General features: G+C 43.6%; 2 protein-coding genes across 3 annotated transcripts in view; one reads left to right on the top strand and one right to left on the bottom strand.

Moving 5' to 3' along the window:
• The window catches only part of LOC145397618 (arylalkylamine N-acetyltransferase 1-like), a 47,769-nt gene extending 38,999 nt beyond the window's left edge, over positions 1–8,770 (top strand). Inside the window, exons 2-7 of the mRNA XM_080270659.1 lie at positions 3,710–3,871; positions 4,414–4,481; positions 6,583–6,723; positions 7,314–7,535; positions 8,107–8,236; positions 8,520–8,770. Of these exons, the coding sequence (XP_080126785.1) occupies positions 3,710–3,871; positions 4,414–4,481; positions 6,583–6,723; positions 7,314–7,535; positions 8,107–8,236; positions 8,520–8,770 (974 nt within the window). The remainder of the gene's footprint in view (positions 1–3,709; positions 3,872–4,413; positions 4,482–6,582; positions 6,724–7,313; positions 7,536–8,106; positions 8,237–8,519) is intronic.
• The window catches only part of aralar1 (calcium-binding mitochondrial carrier protein aralar1), a 178,842-nt gene that overhangs the window by 137,866 nt on the left and 13,476 nt on the right, over positions 1–27,500 (bottom strand). The window lies entirely within an intron of this gene.

The following is a 27,500-nucleotide window of genomic DNA, read 5'->3' as shown; positions in this document are numbered from 1 at the left end:
CTCTCTCCATACTATCTTCATCCGATTTCTCTCTCGTTTCTCAAATCGTTCTCTCTTCATCTTTCTTTTCCTCCTCTCTTCTCCACCTCTTCTTCCCTCTTTTTCTCCCTCCTCCTCCCTTTCCCCCCTTTCTCTTTCTCCTCTTCCTTCTCTCTCCTCTTTTTCAATCTCTTTTTTCACCCCTTCGCGACCTATTTGCATTCTAAATCTAATCCATTCAGTCATAGTCTTTTCACCTTAACTTGGCTCAGATTTTTCCCCGAAGCTTCTTTCGCGTAGCTCAGTGGCAGAAAAAGTTACGACGCTCATTTATCATCACGGCACTTCTTCGTGACTAGCATCTGTGTTATTACGGCCCCCTCCCCGCACTCCACCAGCTTCCCTTCGGGGGACAGGGAAGTAAAGGTGATGTTTGTGGAGGCAGGCAGTGGATCCGCCCGGTTATGTGAGTGCCACCCCGTGAAGGCGGCCTCACTAGTACATCAAGTTAGTGTATAAGGAAAGGTGACAACTTTAGGCCAAGTTAAAGTGAAAGGAGTATTGTTTGAATAATCTAATGTGCAATAAATATGAAATGCAAATAGAGATTAGGAATTTAGGAGCTAAATTATATCCGTTTTATTTAGTCTCTCCTCCCCCCCCCCCTCTCTCTCTCTCTCTCTCTCTCTCTCTCTCTCTCAACTCTTTACCCAAAATGACCAATAGTTTCAATTCAATCTAGACCTAGCTCGCCTCTTTATTCTCTCTACTCTTCACCTCTCTCATTTTCCCTCCCTCCTCCTCTTCCTCCTTCTCTCCCTGCTACTCTCTCCATCTCTCTTTTCCTCATTCCTCCTCTCTCCGTGTTAATCTTTCCTCCTCTCTCATTCTACCATCCTTCTCTTCCTATCCCTCAACTCTTCGCCTTCTCCTCACCTTCTCTGTCTTTCCTCCACTCTCTCCTCTCTCTCTCATTATCTTCACAACCTATACTCCAGACTCAGCCACCCTTCACGTTCCCACCCTTACTCACAGAACTACCCCACAAACCATCTATTACCTTACATTCCATCTATTACCTATTCTCTAACACATCCTAATTTATCTACTAACCAAATGCATCTATTCTCTCCTCTCCAACTTGACCTAATTTATCTACTGCCAACCTCACCTGACCTTAACTCACCTGAATTCATCTCTGACCTAACCTAATCTTCACCTGTTCTTTAACCTCACATCACCTGAGTCTCTGTTCTATGCTGATTTCTAACCTAATTCATCTCCTCTTATCATTACAAACTCCTCTTCCTCTTTCCTCTCTCCACTTCTGCCCTTCTCTTCTTCCTCTCTCCACTTCTTCCCTTTTCCTTTTCCTCCTCCTCCCTCTTCCTCTTTCCTCATTTCTTCCTTTCCCTCTCTTCACTCATTCCTTCCTCTCTATACTCCCTCTTCCTCCCTCCCTTCCCCCCTCCTCCTCGTCCTTCCCTATATCTTCCCTTCCATAGTGTCCTCCTCCTCCTCCTCCCTATCAAATTCATCAATACCCGTCTTCCTTCTCCCTTCCTTCCCTCCCCCTCCCTCCATAGCTCTCTCTCTCTCTCTCTCTCTCACACACACACACACACACATACACACTTTAATCTAAGTAATCTGCAAGTGAGAATGGGAGATGAGTGAATGGGTGAGGGAGGGGGGAGGGGGAGAGGGAGGGAATGGAGGGGGAGGGGGAGGGGAGTATGGGAGGGAGGGAATGGAGGGAGAGAGAGGGGGGGTGTTCAGTAAAAGAGTGATATTTTAATCTCGCTAAGATTTCTAAGTTTCTCAAGTTCGTTTCTCTTCCGCGTTTCTCACTTCCTAGATCATGTTCTCTCTCTCTCTCTCTCTCTCACACACACACACACACACACACACACACACACACACACACACACACACACACACACACACACACACGAAAACTCAAACTTCCTACCCAATACCAGTCCAGTGTAATAAAAGCTAATAAAACAAATAATAATTACAAATCTATTAAAAGAAAAATAAAATGCGCGACTATCCACCAGGGAAAGTCCCCCCCTCTATCTATCTATCTGTCTGTCTATCTATCTATCTACCTCCTTCTCTATGCCTATTACTTTATCTCATTATATATCTTTATCTAAACTTCCACTCTATATTTCTCCCTCTCGCTCTCAATCAGTCTGCTATCTCTCTCTCTTTCTCTGTCTGTCTGTCTCTCTCTCCCTCTCTCTACCTGACTCACTCACATAAACTACAGGTAAAAAGATATTAAAGTAAGGAGTAAAAAGGCCATTAGGGAGACGCCTTACCTTAGACCTCCCCCTGGGCTCTCTCTCTCTCACACACACACACACACACACACACACACACACACACACACATTCTGGGCCATTCCTTTCTTTTAGGTTCTCGCTTTCTTTACCTTGAGAGAGAGAGAGAGAGAGAGAGAGAGAGAGAGAGAGAGAGAGAGCAATGAAACTGTTCAACTATTTTACCAATATACCTTTCTCTCTCTCTCTCTCTCTCTCTCACTCTCTCATATTCAGTGGTGCTTTGCTGTGATGAGTTAAAAGTGGGATCAAGAGAGCTCCCGGGGGATATTACTTCTCTCTCTCTCTCTCTCTCTCCTCAGCACCTGTCACTTCGCGATTTAGTTTACATCATTTCAGTGCTCGGTACTGGACGAAATTAAACGTGGAACACCCCTTTACCACCCCAAATATCACCAGATAAATTAAAAAGCCTAAGAGGAAGAAGGAAGACTGATTTGGTAAGGCGTTTCTGCTGTTTAAATTAAAAAGCTATTTGCCAGACTAGATAAATGGCCTCAGGAAATGAATAAATTAAATAAATGGATAAATGAAAAGGGAATGTGATGTTTAATATATTACACTTACGGCAGGACACTTGAGGCCCCCCTTCAATATCGCGTTTTCTACACTTTGCTTTTATATCCATTTTCTGTTGTGTGTGTGTGTGTGTGTGTGTGTGTGTGTGTGTGTGTGTGTGTGTGTGTAGTGAGAGGTAAGAAGCGAACAGTAACGTACACACATACATACATACATGGAGAGAGAGAGAGAGAGAGAGAGAGAGAGAGAGAGAGAGAGAGAGAGAGAGAGAGAGAGAGAGAGAGAGAGAGAGGCAGGCAGGCAGAGAAACAGATACCTAGATCTAAAAAAATGAGAGAGAGAGAGAGAGAGAGAGAGAGAGAGAATATGGCCTTTATATCACTCTAACGTAGTGTCTATTATACTCTAATTTTCAAGCGGTGAAAAATAATGGGGTTTGGTGGCGAAGGGAAGGGAAGGGAAGGGAAGGGAAGGGAAGGGATGTGGAAGGGAAGGGAAGGGAAGGGAAGGGAAGGGAAGAGAAGGGATGGTGACAGGAAGAGAAGAGAATCGTGAGGAAGGGATGGGGAAGGATGGGAGGGGAGGGATGAGTAGGGTTGGAGAGGAGAGAGAGAGAGAGGAGAAAGGGATGAAAAAGGAAGGGAAGGAGGGGGAATTTCATGCATACACAAGCTGATAGTGAAGTTTTGGCAGTGACCCAGTTCCTACAGGTGAATCTCTCTCTCTCTCTCTCTCTCTCTCTCTACCTGTCTGTCTGCCTCCCTAAGCTTCCTATGTACTCACGATACCGTATATGAATAGTCAGTCACATTTTCCCACCCTCCCAGTCACTCCCTCTCTCTACTTTCTCTCATCCCCAGCGCCCCTCGGAGCCGCTGCCACCAGACGCAAGGAGGGTGAGGGCGGGACAAGCACTGAAGGAGGCGGTGAAGGAGCCAGCAGTACTCACGAAGGAGAGAAGGAGCCACTAGCACCTGCCACCACGGAGCAGGAGCAGCAGATTCCGGAACCAGAAGACCCAGGTACACACATACATACACGTACATACATAGACACACATACATACATATATACACACACAGGCAATTAACAGTTAAGGAGTCGGGATGTAAGTGTGGTTGCATGAATGTCCTCACATACACACACACACACACACACACACACACACACACACACACACACACACACACACAGTCACTTAAGAGCCGTGATGTAAGTGTGGTTTCGTATGCATAAATGTCCTGAGAGAGAGAGAGAGAGAGAGAGAGAGAGAGAGAGAGAGAGAGAGAGAGAGAGAGAGAGAGAGGAAAATCCAAGCACAAAACTTCTCAATAACAAACATCTTATCATCTCAACCATTCCTTCAGATCCAACCCATAACGAAAGGCTTAATATACCCTTCTATGCTGCTATACCCCACATATGCTCCCTTACTATCCTATATTATACTATCCTTCACATATCAGTATATTTCTCCACTACAGGATGCTTAATATAACTTCTATGCTGCTATACCTCACATATACTTTCTTTTACAATGTTATATTAAGCTATATTTCCACAGAGCTGCCAAGTGAACCAGAACTGCCCCCAGATGTGCTACATAAACACGACGAGAGTATTGTGTTCAAGGTAAGGAGGTGTAGGGGAAAGAAAGGAAATTACACTGCCACTACACGAGAAACAGATACACCAGCTCTACACACGAGATACAGATGAACTACACCAGCTCTTACACACCAGTAACAATAAACAGAGCCTAATATTGGATGGGAAGAGACGCAAGTTAGACCCTGGGATCTTTATTTTTCTATGCTTCGAGCTACACAGAACCAGAAATGTTAGGGAATATAAGACTTCACGCTCTAACCTGTGTCTCTGTTTTCCAGGTGTGTATGTGTAAAAAATAATAATAATAAAAAGGAAGCTATACCCCATCTCTACACAATGTCAACAAGCGAATTGCCTCATTACCTTGTGCCAAAACAGTAATTAACCCTAGAAAACACAGGATTGGTCTGCCTGATGACCTTGGCCCAATTAACACTGCCTGCTTAATACTCCCCATGGATTTATCACTAATTAATATACAAATAATACACACCCTTACCATCAACAACATACAAGGAAATTAACCTGCTCTTATTGATACTAATTTATATATGCAATCATAGCTAATCTATCTGTCTGTAACTTATATTTAACGTCCTTCAACTTTCTCAAGCCATCATTACCTAACTTAACTAAACTTAACCTAATTTTACCAAACTATATCATACCTAATCTAACATAAACTATCTTAATCAACCCTACCTTATACTACCCACCCCTACCTTACCCTACACCACCCACCCCTACCTCACCCTACACTACCCAACCCAACCTACCCTAACCCAACCCAACCTTAGCCAACCTACCCTACCCTAGCCAACTCTACCTTACCCAACCCTACCCTACTCAGCCCTACCTTACCTTACCCTACACAACCCTACCTCACCCTACCCTACCCAACCCAACCTCACCCTACCTTACCTTACCCTACCCTTCCCTAACCAATCAAACCCAACCTAACCTAATCTGACCTAACCTAACCCAACCCAACCTCACCTAACCTACCTTCCATGCTCAACCAAGGTCAAACCATCCATTTATAACCCTCCATATTCCACGTCTATACTCTTGCTCTGCTCATCCAAACTACCAATTAGTGACAAGCCAATTAGCCATGACCCTGACCTGGCTTTGACCTGAGTGCATGGTTTTAATTGCCTCCTGCCCTATATCCTCTCTCCCTCCCTCTCTCTCTCTCTCTCTCTCTCTCTCTCTCTCTCCCTCTCTCTCTCTCATATCAACACATTCTCCCTCCCCCTCAGCCAATTTTCCTCTCACATTTCGCCACTTTTTCCCTTCCATCATAACGCTTCCCCTCTCCCTTACCTCTCTTTCACCTCATCACAGTCCCATCCATCTCTCTCTCTCTCTCTCTCTCTCTCTCTCTCTACACCTCCCCTCCACCTGCTGCACCGCAATTAGTGTTAAGGCCTACCAAAATAGCTGATAATGACGCAGTAATTATGTCATCAGTGTTTAATATACGTGCCTTAGGAAATTTATTACCCTCTACCACCCCTGTTATACGTGAAGACGAGAATAACTGTATCTATGCTTGGCTATTTATGTATCTGTCTATTCGTGTGTGTGTGTGTGTGTGTGTGTGTGTGTGTGTGTGTGTGTGTGTGTGTGTGTGTGTGTGTGTGTGTGTGTGTGTGTGTGTGTGAGTATACTGTCAGGCAACTAGACGTTTGGACAACAATTCCGTAACAAAAGTTGGACCAAAATATAACAACTATCCCTAAACGTCCACCTAACCCCACCCCTCCCCATCCTCACCCATTCTGACCCCAATACACCTCACCCATACCCCACTGACCCCATTCCACCCTCTCCAGCCTCCCCCCATCCTCTGTAGTGCCTCATCCTCACCCAGTTCAATCCATCCATACCCCAACTTCACCTCACCCTACCCTAACCATCCACCCTAGACCACTCTGACCCAATTAGTAACCCAACCTAACCTCACGCAACCCAACCAAACCCACCCGAAGCTAAACTAACCTAACCCCACCTCACCCAACCCAACCTAACCCAACCTAACATTGCCTCACTTCACCTCACCCAACCCAACCCTCCCAGACCTAAGCTAATTGGTCTTTCTTCATATTTTCTGGTCCAGATTTTGACACAGGAGTACAGTGATGCGGCTGTGGACCTTCTGTGTAACCACTTCTTCAAGGACGAGCCACTTGGGAAAGCACTCTACCTCGACAGTCCGCGTGAGGTCGACCACTGGCTCTCCAAAGTGCTGCCCCACATGGTACGTACACATACACACACACACACACACACACATACACACACACACACACACACACACACACACACACACACACCACTGCCTAGGTTTTTTTCCTATCTATATATTTATCATACACATCACTGTCTATTTTCCCCCTCTATCAACCTACCCATCTATCACACACACACACACACACACACACACACACACACACACACACACAACTGGATTGTGTACATGAATACGTAAGTTCTTCCCCTCAGGATAAATTGCCATCCCGTTACAAACACTAATACAGAAAAGTCTGGCAAAAAAATATTCTTTTAATAATAATAACCACCAATGCTTTTACAACGTCATCCATCCATCCATCTACATACAGTATGCTTAAGCTCTGCCAGTGACTCGGCCTTTCCCTACCATCATCATCATCAAAACTACCACTACCACCACCACCACCACCACCATCATCCTCTCGAATCTCACCACCACCACCACCACTCTCGAATCTCAACACCACCACCAAAACTACCATCATCATCACCACCACCACCATAACTAACACCGCCCTTCTCACCGTCATCCTACACCCACCCACTCTCCTTCAGATCAACCACGGGGTGTCGGTAATGGCCATTGACGAGGCAGCTAATGGGCGAATGGTAGGAGTGGCCATTAACAGCATCAAGAGGCGGGGAGATGCGCCAGGCCCCGACGACTTCCTCGCCTGGATAGACCCACAGAAGGACCCCAAGATGTATAAGATTATATCCTTCCTTACACAACTGGCTAGTGATATTGACTTCTTCTCCCAGTATAGTGTGGATAAGGTGAGTCTATCTATCTATCTATTTAGCAGCCTCGATAGATACATAGAAGGACTCCAAGATTACGAGTATTATCCTTCCTTGTAAAACGGGCGAGTGATACTGATTTCATTTTCAGTATAGTGTGGATAAGGTGAGAGCTTCTTTCTATCTATCTAGCTATCTACTCGATTTGGTCGTCTATCTATCTATCTGTCTGTCTATCTACGTTACTCATCCAACTTGTGATACTGATTTCGTTGCTCAATGCAGTGTTGATAAAGCGAGTTTCTAACATTCATTTACCTACGAAAAAGACTATTTCACACACACACACACCTACCCACTTACCTATCCCTCTACCCACCCAACCTACCTACCTCTGCACCCATCCACCCACCTACCCATTCCTCTCCACTCAACCATCCACCTGTGCACCCATCCACCCATCCAACTATCCCTCCACCCACCCACCCATCCGCCCACCTACCCATTGCTCTCTCCACTCAACCATCCACCTGTGCAGTCATCCATCCACCCACCTATCCCACCCACCCATCCACCAATTAACACTGCACATCCATTTCCTTTCCAGTTCCTCAACTTTGAACTTTTGAACGTGGACAAGGAATATGGCGGGCGTGGTATTGCATCGATGCTTGTTCAACAGAGCTGCAACGTTGCTAGGGCGCAGGGCTTTACATGTCTTGTGGCGGAAACTACAGGTTAGATCCCCTGTCTGCTATCTATCTGTCTGTCCATCTATCTAGCTTTGCAAATGTGGAAAGAGTGCAAAGCTTCACATACCGTATCTTGGTGGGAACTATTGGTCATTCTCTCTCCCTTTCTCTCCCTCATTAGGTAATTATTTTGCATATTGTAGATGTATGTATGTATTTATCTATGTGTCACTAATCACTTCAAACAACCCAGTCCCCCAGCATCCCTACCTATCCCACTGTAATTTCCTCCACCTAACAACCCCTCCACATTCTTCTCCCCCGCCAGGCATCTTCTCGGCCAAGATCTTCGGACGACACAACTTCAAGACCATCCGAGAGGTGCAATACTCGCAGTATCGGCAGAACGGCCGCATCGCCTTCCCCAACACTGGCATCCATAACTCAGCAAGGGTCTCTGTTAAGATCCTGGAGCCCCTTGAGCCCAACAGTACCCCCGCCGCCTCTACCACAGCCACCACCAAAACCACCACCACCACCACCACCACAGCTAAAAACACCACTTCCTCACTCACTTAAGGTCGCCAGCTCACCCTCCCTCCCTCCCTCTATCGATGTCACGTATGTTTTCTTAGTCTTAACAGTTGAATGGTAAAATGAATCCCAGTTTACTACCTGCCTAGTTTACTGTCGCTGCTACAAGGTGATTTTAGTCAAACGGTCTCGTACTGAAAGGGTTTATTAAGGCTTCTGGTGTTACAGGGACTCCTTCACGTGGTGGCATTGATATAACGGGGTGGCTCCACTGCCTGGTTATACTACCGTCCCTCAAATGCAGAAGGGCAACTTGAGCCTGCAGTCCACTAGGTTCACATTACGATGAACCTGAGGCTACAACAACAACAACTACTACTACTACTACTACTACTACTATTACTAGCCTACTACCACTACTAGTACTTCTCGTCACCCTCATCGCTACTACACTTCATTCACCTTAACTTGGCCTAGATTTTCGTCCTTTTGCGGCTTATTTCCCGAAGCTCAATACCAGAATAAGACAATACCACGGCTTTCCATCCTTTCCATAGCACTTCTTCGTGACTAGCACCATATTCCAGCGTCAATCGCTCGGTACACCCCAGCAATCAAGGAGAGACGGCAATTTTATACCTAATCAAAGTGAACAGGGGATATGCACTTCTTCGTGACTAGCACCGTATTCAAGTATTCAAGATGGAGTACAGGGAAACGGATATTAAAAAAATGGGTCCTTGGTCTGAAGTGGTCTGTACCCTACGAGGACGAATTTAACATTTTTTAACTCAATATCCCGACTTTGAGGGCTTTTGAAGGTAATTTGGGTGATTGATGCAGTTTCTTTGATCGTAGAGAGAGAGAGGGAGAGAGAGAGAGAGAGAGAGAAATGAGAGAACAGGTGTTAAAACATGAACCTGACACACCAATTAACCTGAGCTTAATTAACCTGACAGGTGTTCTGTTCTTGGGTCATCTTGGCATAGGTGGCTTTACTGAAGGTTAATATCCCTCCCTGATTATTGTTCATCCCTCTATATTCCTCCCTTCCACCCTCTCCTCCCCACCTCCCTATCCTCCCCACCTACCTATCCTCCCTTCCACCCCCTCCTCCCCACCTACCTATCCTCCCTTCCATCCCCTCCTTCCCATCTACCTATCCTCCTTTCCACCCCCTCCTCCCCATCCTTCTTTCCACCCCTTCTCCCCACCTACCTATCCTCCCTTTCCCCACACCTGTATCTACCCATATCTCTCTCTCCATATCAATATCTATCCACCCTCGCTATCCATCTAATTATATCTATCCATCCCCATTTTCCCCGCTCTCACATAAATCCATATCCTTTTTACCCTTTCCCTCCCTCCCTTTATAAATTCCCTACCCTCCCTTCCCCAACATTCCACATTCCTCCCTTTTCTCACACCCATAACACACACACACACACACACACACACACACAAAGACCTAACACCGACAGACACATACCCACACACACACACACAAAGACCTACCACTGACAGACACATACACACACACACACCCACACTCACACACACACACACACACAAAGACCTACCATCGACAGACACATACCCACACACACACACACACACACACAAAGACCTACCATCCACACACACACACACACACACACACACACACACACACACACACACACACACACACACACACAGAGTTTTATGCCAGGTGTGGGTCAAATGAAAGCCGGTAACATCCAGCCGAGGCAGTCGTGTTAAAGCCGAGCTGGTGGTAGTGTGGACCTTAGGCTGTGTGACATAGATAGACAGGTAAATAGATATAGATAGATAGATGGATAGATAGTGATGGTGGAGAGATATAGAGGGGGTGGTGTTGCTGTGTGGACCTTAGGCTGAGTGATAGATAGATAGATAGACAGATAGATAGATGGATTAATGATACAGAGAGGAGCAGGAGGAGGAGGAGGAGGAGGAGGAGGAGGAGGAGGAAAATGTGTGAATGTAGGGAGAATGTGAAGAGGAAGAGATGGTGGAGAGAGAGAGAGAGAGAGAGAGAGAGAGAGAGAGAGAGAGAGAGAGAGAGAGAGATAAAACACCCGAGCTCTCAGCGCATTAGACAGTCTCTCTCTCTCCTGTTTTAACACGGTGTACTCCACCCAAAATTGAACACACTCACGCCCCCCCCATAAAAAAAAAACTAAAAAATAAAGGGCAATTTCGTTTACAGTACCAGAAGGCAATAATTAACTCGAAAATAATTACACAAACTCATTCTCTTTATGGCGGCGGACGGAAATAATTATCTTTATATGTAATTATAATTAAAAAAAATCGCAGAGCTGAGCCAGGATTACAATTTGCGTGCAGGGTGTGTGTGTGTGTGTGTGTGTGTGTGTGTGTGTGTGTGTGTGTGTGTGTGTGTGTGTGTGTGTGTGTGTGTGTGTGTGTGTGTGTGTGTGTGTGTGTGTGTGTGTACAATATCTATAGAGAACAGTGGAAATAATTCGTTCAACTTTGTGTGTGTGTGTGTGTGTGTGTGTGTGTGTGTGTCCGACTCTGGGCATAGGTTTCACAGCCTGCTATCAAGGCCCAGCAGTCCTCCTACATACCATACACCTCTACATGTCACCACTTCGGCGCTAACACCCACCGTCCATATTGAATACATGCTAGGGCTAATTTCCAGTGACTTTAAATTCTTAGTCTAACTTATAAAATTACCCTGGTCAATTTTAAATCACATCAGAATTCGCTAATCAAGCATTACCAACCCTACATTTCGTTATATCTAGCATAAACAAACACGGTATGGTTGAAGGGCAATTTTCAATGCTTGTCACTGAGCTGAAATGCCTTAGTCTGTTGCTTACTTAACGAAATAAGTCAGAGAAGTTACTATTATTATTATTATTATTATCATTATTGCTGCTGCCATTTCCTGACGATTAACCGAGCTGCATATTCAAACATAAAAATTCAATATATTTCCCGATGAAGGTTTGGAGTCACATTACAGTCTGTGCAAACTTACATGAAATTAAAAAGTAAGCCTAAAAATCATAAACACCATATACTAAATATCTATCACTGAAATTAGTTAAAAAAAAACAAATGGTTGCCTTTCAATGTACTAAATCAACCCACTGAGACTAAAATCATTTATTTCATTACATATTCTAACCATCCCTTCACTATTTCATACAGCTTTGGTCTTTTCAAATGGATGGAGTTAGATACAGGAATTCCCTTCACTTAAAGAAGCTCCCTAACACCTTTCCCTAAGCGACCTATTCTGCTTAGTACACCTTCCTCTCCTTCTCTGCGTTACATAAATCACTGCAATATCGCCATTCTCAGCACAGATAAGGTACAAAAGGCTATTAACCAGCCATATCCAAAAATAAACCACTGAGAAAAAGGTGCTAGGTAGCCTCCTTAATAAACCTCTTCTATACGAGACATTTTCGAACGACTAAAATCTTCCGGTAGTGGCGAGAGTAAATGAAAATAGACGTCGCTCGAATCCACGTTGTTAATCTTACCAAATGATCTCGGAAAATACACAGAATCAATCACACACTGGCATATACTAAGGGGGAGATTGTACATAAGCCAGACATGATCCTTACATGGAGATCAAAAAGAGACGATGTGAACCTTTGAAATAACTGATGATGACAAAAGACTGTATACAAGCAGACATGAGCCTAAGGGTGCGGCCACACTAGCCTCTAACATGTGCCTGACAAGAACTGACGCGGATACTGCAGAAGGTCACCGGGTTACACTGCTGCAATATCCGACCCTGAACACTGGACTGGCCCCTGAGCCTCGTTTCCTCCCGTCAATCCCATGTTTCTAGTAAGTGTGGCCGCACCCTCATACAGACAGTCTGAACCTCTGAACAAGCTGACTGTGTAATCATAACGAGGAAGGACTGAATATACTGTAGGTAGACAGGATCCTTATATAATTTATTTGAATCTCTGAACTAACCACATGACAACAAACACAGAATGGTTGCATATCGACTCTAACAATCCATAAACACATAGATATCAGAAAAAATTTAAGCCACTGAATTAAACGAACTACCTAATGTCAGTAACGAACGACTGAACATACGGAGTAACAAGTCTTACATGGACGGATATCGGAAATAATTTGCGACTCTGAGGTAACGAAGAAACTGTGTGTTGAAGACGATGACGCAAGCTGTATATATATGTAGGAGCATCAGAAACAATTCGAGCCTAGCACTAACATTATCATGACAAAACAATGACAAAAGCTGTAAATAGGTAGTATCAAGCCTTACCCCCAACCGATATCATAAACAATCTGAGCCTTACACGAACGAAGTATTAATGTTAAAGAAAAATACCCACGCCTTACATACACGAACCTCTATTGTAACGCTCAAGTGTCTTTGCGCGCGACAACGGATCAAATCAAAACACAAAGCCACGTCTCAAGCACCCCTGTAGAATTATTTTTTCCCGCCAGTGTGAATCTCAAGAGCGTATGCTTCAACCTTAAATCCCAAAAAGGCAGGCAAATCCCTTTAGGTCATTTATGGAATGTCCGTGGTTATTAGGTAAGACCAGCGTGCATCACATATCACAGAAAGCACGCACCAACCAAATAGGAAGCCAGATACGTTCCATCATCATCACGTACTACAAAAATCACAACAAAATATTGGAGGTTTGCAATCCACTTTGTAATTTTAGGTTTAAGCAAACGACCTGTAGTTCTTGAGCTACCTAGGTAAAAATGAACTTAATCCTCTATTAACCACCTGAATCCAGTGTTGATTTCCATTTACCACTTCTGCTTTCAGATGATTTTATTCAGCGTAAGAAGTCGCCAAATTTGTAGGGGACTTATGAAATCTGTTCAGAACCTCTCCAGGTCGAAAACTGCCTCCTATGCTGGGTAAAATCCTGTGAATGTAGCAGGTATTAAATGAGAACTACAACATGGGACTGAGGGGGTTAAACTAGGATGCCAGGTTCTCGACAATGATACTGAATGTGAACAAGGGCTTTCCATTATGCTCCAGTAAATCGCCTCGTTGTCATAGTTCAATGTAAGAATCGGATGGTGACGCATCCTGAGAAGTACTATGATGTACCGTTAACCTCTTCAATTGGGTGATGTCTTTTAATAGCCAAGTCTTGCACTTTCATCATTTTTTTCCCCCAACCTATTATGGATTCCTACCATGAACCCTTTCAGTTCAAAAAGTCTCTCCAACACTTATCAAAATTTCCAAGATACGGCAAAAATATAATGTATTACTAAAGACATTGCCAAATTCAGGAGGTTAGAGACGAGGCCAGTACAATCACGGTCAATAATCCACTTCCACATACCGGGTTCAGACTCAGGCAGAGACTCCATGGATCGTATTCAAGACATTTCAGGATACTGGCGCCTCTTCCTGATTTACTTCCCTTCATTACAAATTACAACTCTCTTGTATGTTATTTCTAGCTTTCTAGTACCAACAAAGATAGCATAAGTACCATACATGGGATTTGATGACTAAATTGCAAATAAAGATATCTTGAAATATTTGACGAAGGCTCGGTAAGCAATATCTTTTTTTCTAGTCAGCTGTACAGTACTTCATACATGGGATTTTTAATGAGCTGAATGCAGGGATAAACCAGTAAGGAAGAGGTGTTGAGGGATCTCCTGAAGTGAAGAGAATAGGGCCTAAAGTGTTGAGGGATGACTGGCCAAGACTGTACATTCCGTCAGTGTTATAACCCTAAATGCCCCCGGGGGAAACCTTCCATTGTAAATCCCTTCCCCCGGGCCACGACACAGACCTCCATTATAAATACCTGTGAGTTATCAAAGAAATATTAAGGGGAGGCTTTGCACTGGGGAGGATAAACGAACCTACGTATTCAAATATGCTCTACATCCCGTTCCGTATTTTGGCGGGAGCTTCTTGGAGGTTTGAAAATGAGGGTGAGGGGAGGGAAACAATCATTTAAATACTCTTCGCGTGCTCCGCAGGTCTTTCCATCAAGGTTCAACTTCTCCTCAGTGGAAACACAGCCTCCTTCCCTAAGATGCCTCCCTTGTGATGAAATATAATCCTCCAGTTATAGATGTTTTCTTTAATAGGTCTCGTTGGTTGTTTACAGTGTGGTCGCGCTTTTCCTGACAGACTCCTGCTGCTGCTGCTTCTGATGCTGATGTTGTGCTTGTACTATAAACTAATCTGCCTGTTGATGCCCTTCTTGTGAGCAACCCTTCACGCGTTTCATATCCAGTACCTCGCCAATGTTCCCAGTCTTGTAAGTTTCGCAGCCCTTCACGCGTTTCCTCCACTTCGCCAATGTTTCCCACCCCCTGTAAGTTTCGCAGCCCTTTACGCGTCTCCTACACTTTCCCAGTGCTTCCCATTCCTTCATGTTTTGCAGTCATCCATGCGTCTCCTAGTCTTTGCTAATGTTTCCAACTTCCTGTAAAGTTTTGCAAACCTTCAAGCATTTCCTACATTCTGCAGGTGTTTCCCCCCTCCTGTAAGTTTCACATCTCTTGAAAATGACTCAACATGCACCTCTCTCACACTACTCAGAAATACTCCCTTCCTCTAAAATCTTTACGCAGCACCTACACTTTGCAGAAGTATTGCTTTTCATTTTACCAGTAACGTTTAGCATCTGTCCACGATGCAACAATACCACCCTTCTCAACTCTAGCTGCCTATTACATTTGGCGCTTCTACAGAGACCGCTGTGCAGAAATACCACTCTTCCAAGCTCTACGCAGAAATACCACTCTTCAAAGCTCTATCCGAAATACCACTCTCCTAAGCTCTATGCAAAAACACCACTCTTCAAAGCTCTATCCGAAATACCACTCTTCTAAGCTCTATGCAGGAATACCACTCTCCTAAGCTCTATGCAGAAATACCACTCTTCTAAGCTCTATGCAGAAATACCACTCTTCTAAGCTCTATGCAGAAATACCACTCTTCTAAACTCTATGCAGAAATACCACTCTTCTAAACTCTATGCAGAAATACCACTCTTCTAAGCTCTATGCAGAAATACCACTTTTCTAAACACAACACAGTTATACCACTCTGCTGGACTCTATGCACCTATTACACTTCAGATATATCACTCTGTTCTTGAAAATAAAACTATTTCTTTCACCATCTTCTCCAGAGGAATATTCTTTACAACTATTCCTTCCACAGAAAACACCTCAAGCTTCTACATCAAACAAAAAAACAACCTTCTCAGCTTAAAACACAAAACAAGGCCACATTCATCATCATCATCATCACAACCACCATCAACATCACTACCAACCCAACAGAATATACCCTCATTTAACTCCTACCATCCTAATCTACCCTACCCTAACTCAAACTACCCTACCTTTTCCTACCCTACCATACCCCACACCAACATGACCTACCACAGACTCTATCAACCACTCATCTTTTTTTCTTTCTTTCCTTTTCTTTTCTTTTTATTTTATTGGTTCAGTACTTCCCACACAGCCTGGTCCAATCCTCCCACCACAGTCCCCTTCCATCCCTTGAGGCACTGTTCTTATTTTTCTGATAAAGTTTCCCGTTTTATTGTCTTCTCCCCTTCTGGTTATTGCTCTTCACTCCCCTACCCTCCTTCCCTCCCCTTCCATTCTCCTACCCTTCCTCTCTCCCCTTCCCCAACTGGATACTGCCCTTCTCTCCTTCCCTTTCCACTCTCCTCCCCTACTATACCCCTCCCCCTTACTTCCCCTTCTGTACATTACTTCCCCTTCCCTTCCTCCTCCCTTTCATGTCCCCCTCTCCTCCTCCTCCTCCTCTTGTTCTCCTCCCAGCTTCCCCTCTGACCAATTACCTCCTAATGAAAGAAAAAAAACTTACCCAGACTAACCACTGTCTACTCTGTTACCTTCACCGCCCTTCTCTCTCTCTCAACTCACCCTTCACCTCATCCCCCCGTTCTAAACACCCCAAATTCACCCTAAATTTCACTGGTCTCATCCCTATTTCACTCTTGCCTCAATCCAGAATCACCCTTGTCATTACACTCCTTCATTTCATTCAAGTCCTTTATTTCCTTCATCTTACTCTGCCTTCACACTGCCCTCCCCCTTCAAAACACCTCATATTCACCCGACACACCCCAAACTCACCCCTGCCTACTCTCGCTTCCTTATCTCACCCTGCCAAATCCCCAAATCATCCTGCCTCACCCAAAATCACCCCTTTCTGTCCTACCTTCCCAGCCTGCCTCACCCCTTTGCATCATCCCTAATTCACCCCTTTCCAATCTACCTCTCCAGCTCACCCTGCTTTACCCCATATCCATCCCTGCCTCACCCCTATCCACTCTACCCCCACTGCTGCCCCTGCCCTGCGCCTGTGCTGTTCCGCCCTGTAGTTACTGAGAGCTGCACCTACAACCTACACACAGTTGGACTTGTGCTGTGTTGACATGTTAAAAAAATATCATAATAAAAAAAATATACCAAACACTTAGACCAAAAACAAACACCTGTATATATGTTAATTCTGACTATCACCCATTTCAAAATCTGACGCTAAAAAAAATATATATATATATAAATAAAATAAAAATCCAGTGCTATGCTAGTGGGTAAATTAAAATCCACTGAACACCTAATCCAAAAACAAACACCTGTATATATGTGTTCATTCACATATATCAAAATCAAAAACCAAAAATAAAAATCCAATACTGCGCTGTGTAAGAAAAAAAATCCATTAAAATCCTACAACGAAAAGGTACATTCCTATCAAACGTTTCAAAAGCAAAAACGAAAAAAAAAAAAAAAAAAAAAAATCCGTTTCGAAACCCAAATCAAAATCTATTATTAAAAAAGAGAAGAAAAAGTGATCCATGCCCTACTTCTCCCCGCGAATATTTAAAAAAAAAAATACTCCTGCCATCTCTAGACCTATCTGATTATGCTTTGGAGAGACTTTTTGAACTGAAGGGGTTAAATATAGCCTTCAGTAACCTCTACAATACTTGGGAATGCGATGATAATGATGATGATAATAATAATAATAATAATAATAATAATAATAATTATAATGGTAATACACACACACACACACACACACACACACACCCTTCACAGACACACACACACACACACACACACACACACACACACACCCTTCACAGACACACCCATCTCCCCCAACACACACTCCTCCTCCATACACACGCACACACACACACACACACACACACACACACACACACACACACACACACACACACACACACACACAAGCCCAAAATGTGTCAGGTTGCATGTGTCTGTCTCTCCCTATACTATCTCTATACATAAGCATTTGTTGAGTGTATACATGCATATATACATATTATAAATATATATAAATCTAGCCTAAGGTATTGAAGGATTGTCATGTATAAAATGAATCGATTACCAGTACATGTTGTTAAATATTCTCTGTTCTTGTTGAAGCCGTGATGAGATGGGGGTCTGTTCTAGTTAGGTATGGGGGTATAACAGCACTTCTTCGTGACTAGTATACGCATAATAAACCTTAATATACTCTTCAACATCAGGGGCACTATTTTTCTCCATAAAGTCCTATGTATCTATGAATATTTGCTTTTATCAATATAACTCCTGTAAGCCAAGAAACCATTTACAACGCTGGGTGGTAACCATATGACCAACTCATACGTGCTCCCTACGTGTCAGCAAGTGGGTTGGTGGAGGGTTAGTGCCCCTCCCCGTAAAACAAGTAACTCAAGAGTCAAATGGCCACCCCTTACGGGATTATGGCGTCTGGCAATAGATAGATAGATAGATAGACATATTTTATCTATCTATCAACCCTTTCTTCCTAATTTAGGTATCTTCTACTTTATCTATTTCCATCTACCTATTATTTTATCTATCTATCTATCTGTTCCTTCCTAAGTTTCATCTATCACTTTGTTTCTTCTATAAATTTACCTATCAATGGACTGTTACCTTCACTATCTATCCATCCACCTATCTACCTAACCTTCCTTTCTCACCACCCATGCATAAAAAAAAAATACTAGTCACGAAGAAGTGCTGGACAACTCCCTCACCTAACTAGCACGGGTACCCAGGATTCTAGATGTGAACAGTAGCGTTTTGTTTATAGCATCTCTAGGGCGACTCAGTGGGAGTGAGGGGAAGCTAGAACATATAGAGGACAGTCCACATATAGCGCCTCTCAAGCCTCCTGCGTTGAGGGCACGGCTCAGTCTGCGGGTGTGGGAAGTGGGGATATTTTGGGGGGCAGCCTCAAGAAATTAATGTCAGCTCAGTCTGCGGGTGTGGGATGCAATGATATTTTTGGGGCAGCCTTGTGAAATTTCGTCGGCTCAGTCTGCGGGTGTGGGACGTGTGGATATTTTGAGGGCAGCCTTGAGAAATTTCGTCGGCTCAGTCTGCGGGTGTGGGACGTGTGGATATTTTAGGGGGCAGCTTTGTGAAATTTAAAGTGTAATTAGCAGGTAAAGTAGAAACTGTTAAGCATGAGGGTAGAGGCAGGGAGAAAATATAAATGTACTGAGCCGTCCCAGGATGACACGAGAATTGTGAGGGGTAATGTATGGACGACCCTGTATATGTATACAATGAATAAATAAATAAATAAATAATACACCCTCACTATTCCCACCTCCAATATCAGTGAACTCTAATAATAATAATAATAATAGTATAAATAATGATAGAGATAATACTACTACTACTAATAATGATAATAAACGAATGTCAAGTAACTAAATAAATGGTTGAGAAAGTAATGAGGCCTTTTTGTAGTTCCTGAAGTGGATTTATGATGGATGTATTTTGGCAGGTACTGTATTTTCCTACCTGTCTCTCTCTCTCTCTCTCTCTCTCTCCTTTCTCCAATTAAAGCCATTTTTTTTATCTTCACTAATTCATTTCAAACTTGCCACAATTATTCCTTGGCCTAATACCTCCACACACCTTTTTATTTATCAATTTATTTATATTTTAATGGGATATCTGGAGTCAACCACACCATCATATACACGATCTTCTCTTACTGTTTTTGTGTTCATTAATCATTATGGGAATTTGTACAGAAGTATGTAATGTAACAGTCTATTTATCTATCTATTTACCTAGAGAGAGAGAGAGAGAATACAACATGGTGTTAAAACTCGCCTTCCCTCCTTCTGCCGTCCACCATTCTCCTTTCATGAGATAGGGAAGCATCTCTCCTAGGCAAAGCTATGGAGGGATGAGATGGGACGGGGTAGAGGTAGACGAGATGGGAAGGGGTAGAGGTAGACGAGATAGTAAGGACGAGAGGTAGACGAGAAAGTAAGGAGGAAAGGTAGATGAGATATGGAATGGGGTACAGGTAGATTAACAGGAAATAAGCGTGCCCTGAATACAATCATCTACCCTTCTCCAAACCATCACCGTCCTCCTTTCACGGGATAGGGAAGCATCTCACGGCAAAGGTGGGGAAGGAGGGAGGGAGGGAGAAGGGAAGGGGGAGGGAAGGAGGAGGGTAGGAGGAGGAAGGGAGAATGGGTAGGTAAACATGTGGTAAGTGTCTTAGGCTTATTATGTATTCATAGTGGGATGAGAAGACGCGAAGGGAGGAAGATGGGGAGAGAGAACGATGGGGAGAGGAAAGAGGGTGGAGGGAGGGAGGGAGGGAGGTATGATGGGAAAAAAGTAGGAATGACGGGAGTAAAGTAGGAATGATGAGAGAGAAAAGAAGAAATGATGGTAAAGAGAGAGAAAGATGGGAGAGAGACAGGGAATGATGCGAGAGAGAAGAAGGAATCATGGGAGAGAGAAGAAGGAATGATGGGAGAGAAGAAGAAATGATAAGAGCGAAGAAGGAATGATGCGAGGGAGACGGAACTGGGAGGGGGGAGGGGAGAGAGAGGAAAGGAGAAAAAGGAATGAAGGGAAAAGGAAAGGCTGTGAAGGAGCAACGAAGGAAGAATGAAACATGAGGAGAGAAAAGAAAGTGGAGAGGAGGAGAAATGAAGGGGGGAGAGGAGGAGGAGGAAAGGGAATATGGAAGAGGAAAGAGAAAAGCAAAGAAGAAACAGATTAGAAAGAATAACGAAGAAGCGAAGAAAAAACTATTGAGAAATGAAAACAGGAAGAAGGTAATGCAGAGAATGACGCCAGGGAGGGAGGAGACGAGGTGAGGTGGTAGGGTACAGAGGAATGAAGGAAAGGAAAGGAAGGGAGAGGGGAGGAGGAGGAGGGAGGAAGACAGAAGGAAAGGGAATGAGACGGGAAAGAAAAATAAAATGACGAAGACTGGGGGAAGGAGAAAGGAAGAGAAAGATAAGAAGAGGAAACAGCATAGATATGGAAGAGAGGAGGAGGAGAGGAGAGGAGAGGAGAGGAGGGAGTCAGAGGCCAGGAAAAGAGGAAAACAGAAGGGGAAAAAACAAAAGAAGTGAGGAAAGGGGAGGAGGAAAGAGAATGAACTGAGAGGTAAAGGGAAAAGACAAGCGAAGGAATGGAGGAAGAATGAATGAATGGAAGAAGAGTTGGAGAGGCAGGGCGGGGAGAGAAGACAGGCAGAGAAAAATGAGGCAGTGAGGTGGAGAGGAATATGGAGGAGAGAGAGAGAAGAGAGGGAGAAGAGAGAACAATGTAGAAAGAGAAGAAGAAAAGGGGGGAAGAGAAAAATAGGCAGAGAGTATGGGGTACACAGAAAATGGAATGAAAAGGAGATTTGTGGAAGACTGGGTAAGGAGAGAGAGAGAGAGAGAGAGAGAGAGAGAGAGAGAGAGAGAGAGAGAGAGAGAGAGAGAGAGAGATGGAGGGAAGGACATCTCAGAGGGACATTCTTCCCCTATCAACTTCACTTTCACTTTTACGAGGAGGGTGGCTGAAAGGAGAGAGGAAGAGGAGAGGAAGAGGAGGAGGAGGAACAAAAAGAGGAAGAGAGGATAAAATGGAGGAGGAGGAGGAGGAGGAGGAGGAGGAGGAGGAGGAAGAGATAAAATGGAGGAGGAGGAGGGAGGAGGAAAATGAGGAAGGAGATAATATGGAGGAGGAGGAGGAAGAAGGGATAATATTGTTGAGGTGAAAGAATACCGAGAGAGAGAGAGAGAGAGAGAGAGAGGGGGGGGGGAGGGAAAAGTAAATACAGGAGTCGGAAAGAAAACGGGAAACACTTAACTAAACTTAAAGGGAAACGTTAGCACACACACGCACGCACACGCACACACACACACACACACACACACACACACACACACACACACACACACACACACACACACACACAGTTTCACTTATATTATTCAAAACATTAAAGCAGAATATTCCACTAATCATACATATAGACAGATAGATAGACAGGTAGATAGACAGATAGATAAATAGAGACAGACAGACAGACAGATAGATAGAATAGATACGTAGTGTACAATTCCATTTCTAAAGTATATATATAGTTTTTACTGACACTTGGCCTAAAATTGGCATCTCTCCACAACGACTGAGTTTAGCAATACCTGGCCTTAGGTTCCTTCTTCCTTCCATAAAATAATAATAATAATAATAATAATAATAATATAATGCTAGTCACCCTTAAGTTATAGGGTTACATTAATTCTCCTTTAATCCCATCTGTTAAAAATCATCGGCATTAGTCACACTGAATTTTGTGTGGATGAAGACTGTAGTGCGTTCATTCTAACTTGGCCAAGATCCCTAACCCCTTTTAGCCCCTTGATGGCCACGTGTAGTCTGACTGGAGGGGGAATTTTGACTAGTAACCAAGGAGACGCAAGCTTACTCCACGATAAAGTAGTTGAGAGATTGGTCCAGTTCCCTCTGATGAAAACGAACAGGCTATAATATGCTTAATTGATATTCTTTCTCACTCCCTCTCTCTCTCTCTCTCTCTCTCTCTCTCTCTCTCTCTCTTTTTTGAGGAATGGCAGTGCTAATTAATCCCTATTATTAATAACTAACTTATTTTCGCTTTTATTTTTTACTTTTTAATAAGCATAAACGACAAAAATTACGGTAGGTATATTTTTTTGGAGAGAGAGAGAGAGAGAGAGAGAGAGAGCCCTGCCTGCTGCCCTTCCTGCTTGTATTGATCTTACTACTGAAGGAGCAGGCACGGTATATGCCCCTCACACACACACACACACACACACACACACACACACACACACACACACACACACACACACACATGGCGAGACAGATACACACAGGCAATGATACAGACAGACATACAGACAGATATAGGCAGACAGACTAACAGATAACTAACTACGAATGTACATGGTCCTTGTACACACACACACACACACACACACACACACACACACACACACACACACACACACACACACACCATCACAACAACCCTCTCATCCTACGCTAAGATACAACGAGATGAGGAAACAACCATGGAAATACAGCAGCAAAAAGAAAAATTCACTTGATAACGATACAAGCCATCCTTCCTTCTCGCAATCAATCTGCATACACGATAACCCCCCCTCCTCCACCCCCAGTCCACAATGCTCTGAGACCCCTGAAGCTGAAAAAAAATCGTCTGGAAGCAGCAAGATTTAAGACGAGAAAATCACAAAACCAGATTGAAAAGAGATAAAAAAAAATCATCCAATTTAACAGCGAACCATCCTTATCGCTATCACTAAAACCAGCAATATATATGATTCAAAGTTGACTATCTTCTGAAATGTCCTTCGCTGAATAAAATCAAATGCTAGTATCAGGAATGGAGATAAGAATTAATATATCAGAGTAGGTGATAAAGGCAACTGATATAACACTCACCCTTATCGCTATCACTCCAATCCACAATATATGATTAAGATCCAATGTTGACCATCTCATGAAATTTCCTTCGCTGTGTTAGTACGAATTATAGAGATAAGAATTAAGATACCGGAGCAGCTATAACCTCAACTGATAACAGCAACCCTTATCGCTATCTCCGGTATCTGCAAACATGATAAAACGCAATGCTAAAAGTCGCCTGAATATATGAGTGGATGGTGCACCTGTCCTAGATAAGAATTTTCCACTCAACACTGATAAGAAAGATAGGGACACGAGCCAGTGGATGTGACCTTCAGGCTTATCACAGGGAGTCGCTCGTTTGAGATTAGGAAGCTCCCTAGCATCTCTTCCTTAGCGATTTAGGTTTGGATAGGGTTAGTTAATTGTACGTTGTTTATGCAGAGTATGGCGATTTTTTAAAGGATTTATGTAATACATACTAAGAGAGTAAGGTGCAAAAATAAATCGCTTAGGAAACTGTGTTAAGGTGCCTCTTTAAGCGACAAGAATACGGGCCTTCTCTCTCTCTCTCTCTTTCTCCTGTTTTTCTCCCTTCTTCCTCTCCCATTTCCTCTTCCATCCTACCAATTTTTCTCCCTCCTCCTGCCCCCCTTTCCCCTCTCTCTCCCCTATTTTTCTCCCTCCTTCCTCCCCCATAGGTATTCTCCCCTACCTCTCCCCTTCCCCTCCAACATCCCATTTTCTTCCTACATGGAGGGGGAACACACATAAATTCTCCACAATTTAGGATTCAGAATGGAGGGAGGGTAATTTTAGGCCAAGTTAAAGTGAAAGGAGTATAGTAGGCCAGCTAAGACAATAACAAGCCCAAAGACAAGGGGGCCAAAGCCACTTGAACTGAAGGCTTATCATCTTATCAGTAAGCCAGATAAGCCACATTAGACTGGCACATCTTCTACCTGGGTTAAGAGATCTAACACCTACTCCTAAGCGATTTATTCTCCATACACCTAAATATTTCTCTCGTTTTTTTTTTATGTACTTTATGTCGTAATCGAATTTCGTAAAACCTCTTCCTCAGTGATTTATTTTACTTAAACTCTATATCCTCTCGTATAATACTGATGTTAATTATTCTGATATTAGTAGACAGCGTAACACCCATCCCTGTGCGATTTATTTTCTGCCACATATTTTTATATTCCCTTGGGCAATATGACATGGTATTCTTTACTCTCTCTCTCTCTCACACACACACACACACACACACACACACACACACACACACACACACACACACACAGAGTAAGATCAATGTACGTAATGTTTTGTGTGTGTTTAATTACGTACACAACACTCCATACTGTTCATTTTAACTTGGCATAAAACTGACATCTCTCCATCATGAACGCTAACTTGATGCAAGAGAATAACCCGAGAATAAGATACTAGTCACGAAGAAGTGCCACAGAAAGGTCGTAGAGCCGTAGTAGTCTTAATTTTGGCACTGAAATAGGATGCAAAATGGAGATATTCGCTGCCAAGTTACAATGACAGGAGTATAGATATTAAGGGACCATAATCTGTGTTGGCACGAGTTGGCAAGTTGTTGGAAGGATGTTGGCAGGTGTGATGGTGTTTACGTGTTGTCAGGGAACTGTTGTCAGGTAAAGTTTGTCAGTGTGTGTGACTTAAGTGTTGTCAGGAGAGGTGGAAGTAAATGTTGGCAGGTAAGGTGATGTCAGGTAAGGGTTGTCAAGTGAATGTTGTCAGGTCAGGTGGTGTCAGGTAAGTGTTGTCAGGGTGGGTTTTCTCTGGTGACTGATGTCAGGTAAGGTGGTGTCAGGTAAGTGTTGTCAGGTAAATGTTAGATCTGAGGCTGTGAGGGTGGTGTCAGGTAAGTGTTGTCAGGTAAATGTCAGGTGGTGTCAGGTATGGTGTTGTCAGGTAAGTGTTGTCAGGTAAATGTTAGATCTGAGGCTGTGAGGGTGGTGTCAGGTAAGTGTTGTCAGGTATAGTGTTGGCAGGGTGTCAGTAATACGAGCTGAGTGACCGCCTGCCCTACCACCACCATCACCACTATTAGAACTACTCACAGATGTCATAACTGCCCTGCAAGGTCACAAACGTCAAAGCAAGGTCACACACACACACACACACACACACACACACACACACACACACACACACACACACACAACCCTTCCATCCGTCCCCTATCCCTCCTTCACTGAGTCAATTTTCAAACAACAAACACCAAAATATTAGTATAGAATAATAAATAGATTTAAGTATGCAGTAACCACACCCTGTTCATTTTAACTAAGCGTAAAACTGGCATCTCTACTAGAATGCTGAGCTGTAACAAGAACGCTAGAGGACGGTGCTAATCACGAAGAAGTGCTAGGGTGAGGATGCAGGGCCGTAGTATTATCTTATGGCCACTGAGCTAAGGGAAATAAGATGGAAATAAGTTGGAACTGGACGGAAATAATTGCCATGGTGAATGAATGATGCAACTCCTCCGCCTCCTTGTTTTTCTTCCTCCCCCCCCCTCCTCTTCCTCTTTCCTCCCTCACTACATCCCTCCTTTTTTCCTCTCCCTCATCTCCCCTATCTCTTCATACCCCTCCATCCCCCTCTTTACCTCCCTCCCTCCCCTCCCACCTCCCAATTTTCCTTCCTCATCTCCCCTCCATCTCTCCCTCCTTTTTTTCCTTCTTATCTCCCCTCCCTCCTTTTTTTCCCTCTTATCTCCCCTCTCTCCACATCACTCCCTCCCTCTCCATTCTCCCTCCTCACTTCCCCTCCCTTTCTCCCCGTTATTCCTACACTATACCCCCCCTCTCCCCACTTGCCACACCTCTGTCTACCCACTATATTGACACACCTCTCTTCCCCCTCCCTCTCTACACCTTTCTCTCCCCCCCTCCCTCCAGAGTGCCAGGGGGGAGGGGGTAAATACTCTGGCACTAACCTCTGCCTCTATCTGGCACACAATCCACACACCTTTAGGTACAAGAGTGGGACAAAAGTAACTCTGTCTTATATTGTTTAATTTACGCCCTAACGTTGTAGGAGGGTAACTCTATCTAACATTCCTAACGTTTAATGAAGCTACTACCGCAACTAACGCACAGATAAGGGAACCAGAGTATTTCTAACAATATTACTTTTGCTGCATTAAAACTAAATTATCTAACTAACTGTAGCTGATGTTGTAGTAGAGTAACTTTAACATATCTAACGTTAAATGGCGCTAACACTGCATCTTACGTAAAGGAACAGGAGTAAATTCTTTCTAACAACCTTTCACTGCATTTAAACTATACTATTTTCACTCCAGCTTGGCCTAAAATTGCCATCTCTCCATCTTGAATACTGAGCTGCCACATTAACACTCGAATATGGTGCTAGTCACGAAGAAGTGTTGTGGAAGGGATGCAGAGCCGTAGCACTGTCCCTTTCCACCACTGAGCTACGTGAAATAAGCTGCAAAAGGACGAAAATTTGGGCCACGTTAAGGTGAAAGGAGTATAGCTTCATTTACGTTTAACATGGTCCGTATCCTCGTAGGGTAAGGAGGCTCCCTAACACCTCTTCCTTAGCGATTTATTCTCCAAACTACTCATTCATATCCTCTGATTTGCTTCTTAGGTCTGATCAGTGTCGACACATTGCATGATTAACACATACGAATATAGGAACGGAACAGAATCAGAAATTAATCGGCAAGGAAGAGGTGTTAGTAAGCTTCCTAATCAGAAATAAATCGGTGAGGAAGAGGTGTTAGTAAGCTTCCTCATCAGAAATAAATCGGTAAGGAAGGTGTCAATACGCTTCCTCATCAAAAATAAATCGGTAAGGAAGAGGTGTTAGTAAGCTTCCTAGTCTGAAATAGATAAGGAAGAGGTGTTAGTAAGCTTCATCAGAAATA

Source organism: Coenobita brevimanus, chromosome 42 (genome assembly GCF_032717465.1).
Source record: "Coenobita brevimanus isolate Jiangsu-jjx chromosome 42, ASM3271746v2, whole genome shotgun sequence".
NCBI classification, from domain to species: domain Eukaryota; kingdom Metazoa; phylum Arthropoda; class Malacostraca; order Decapoda; family Coenobitidae; genus Coenobita; species Coenobita brevimanus.
This window is presented reverse-complemented; position numbering and strand designations above follow the sequence as displayed.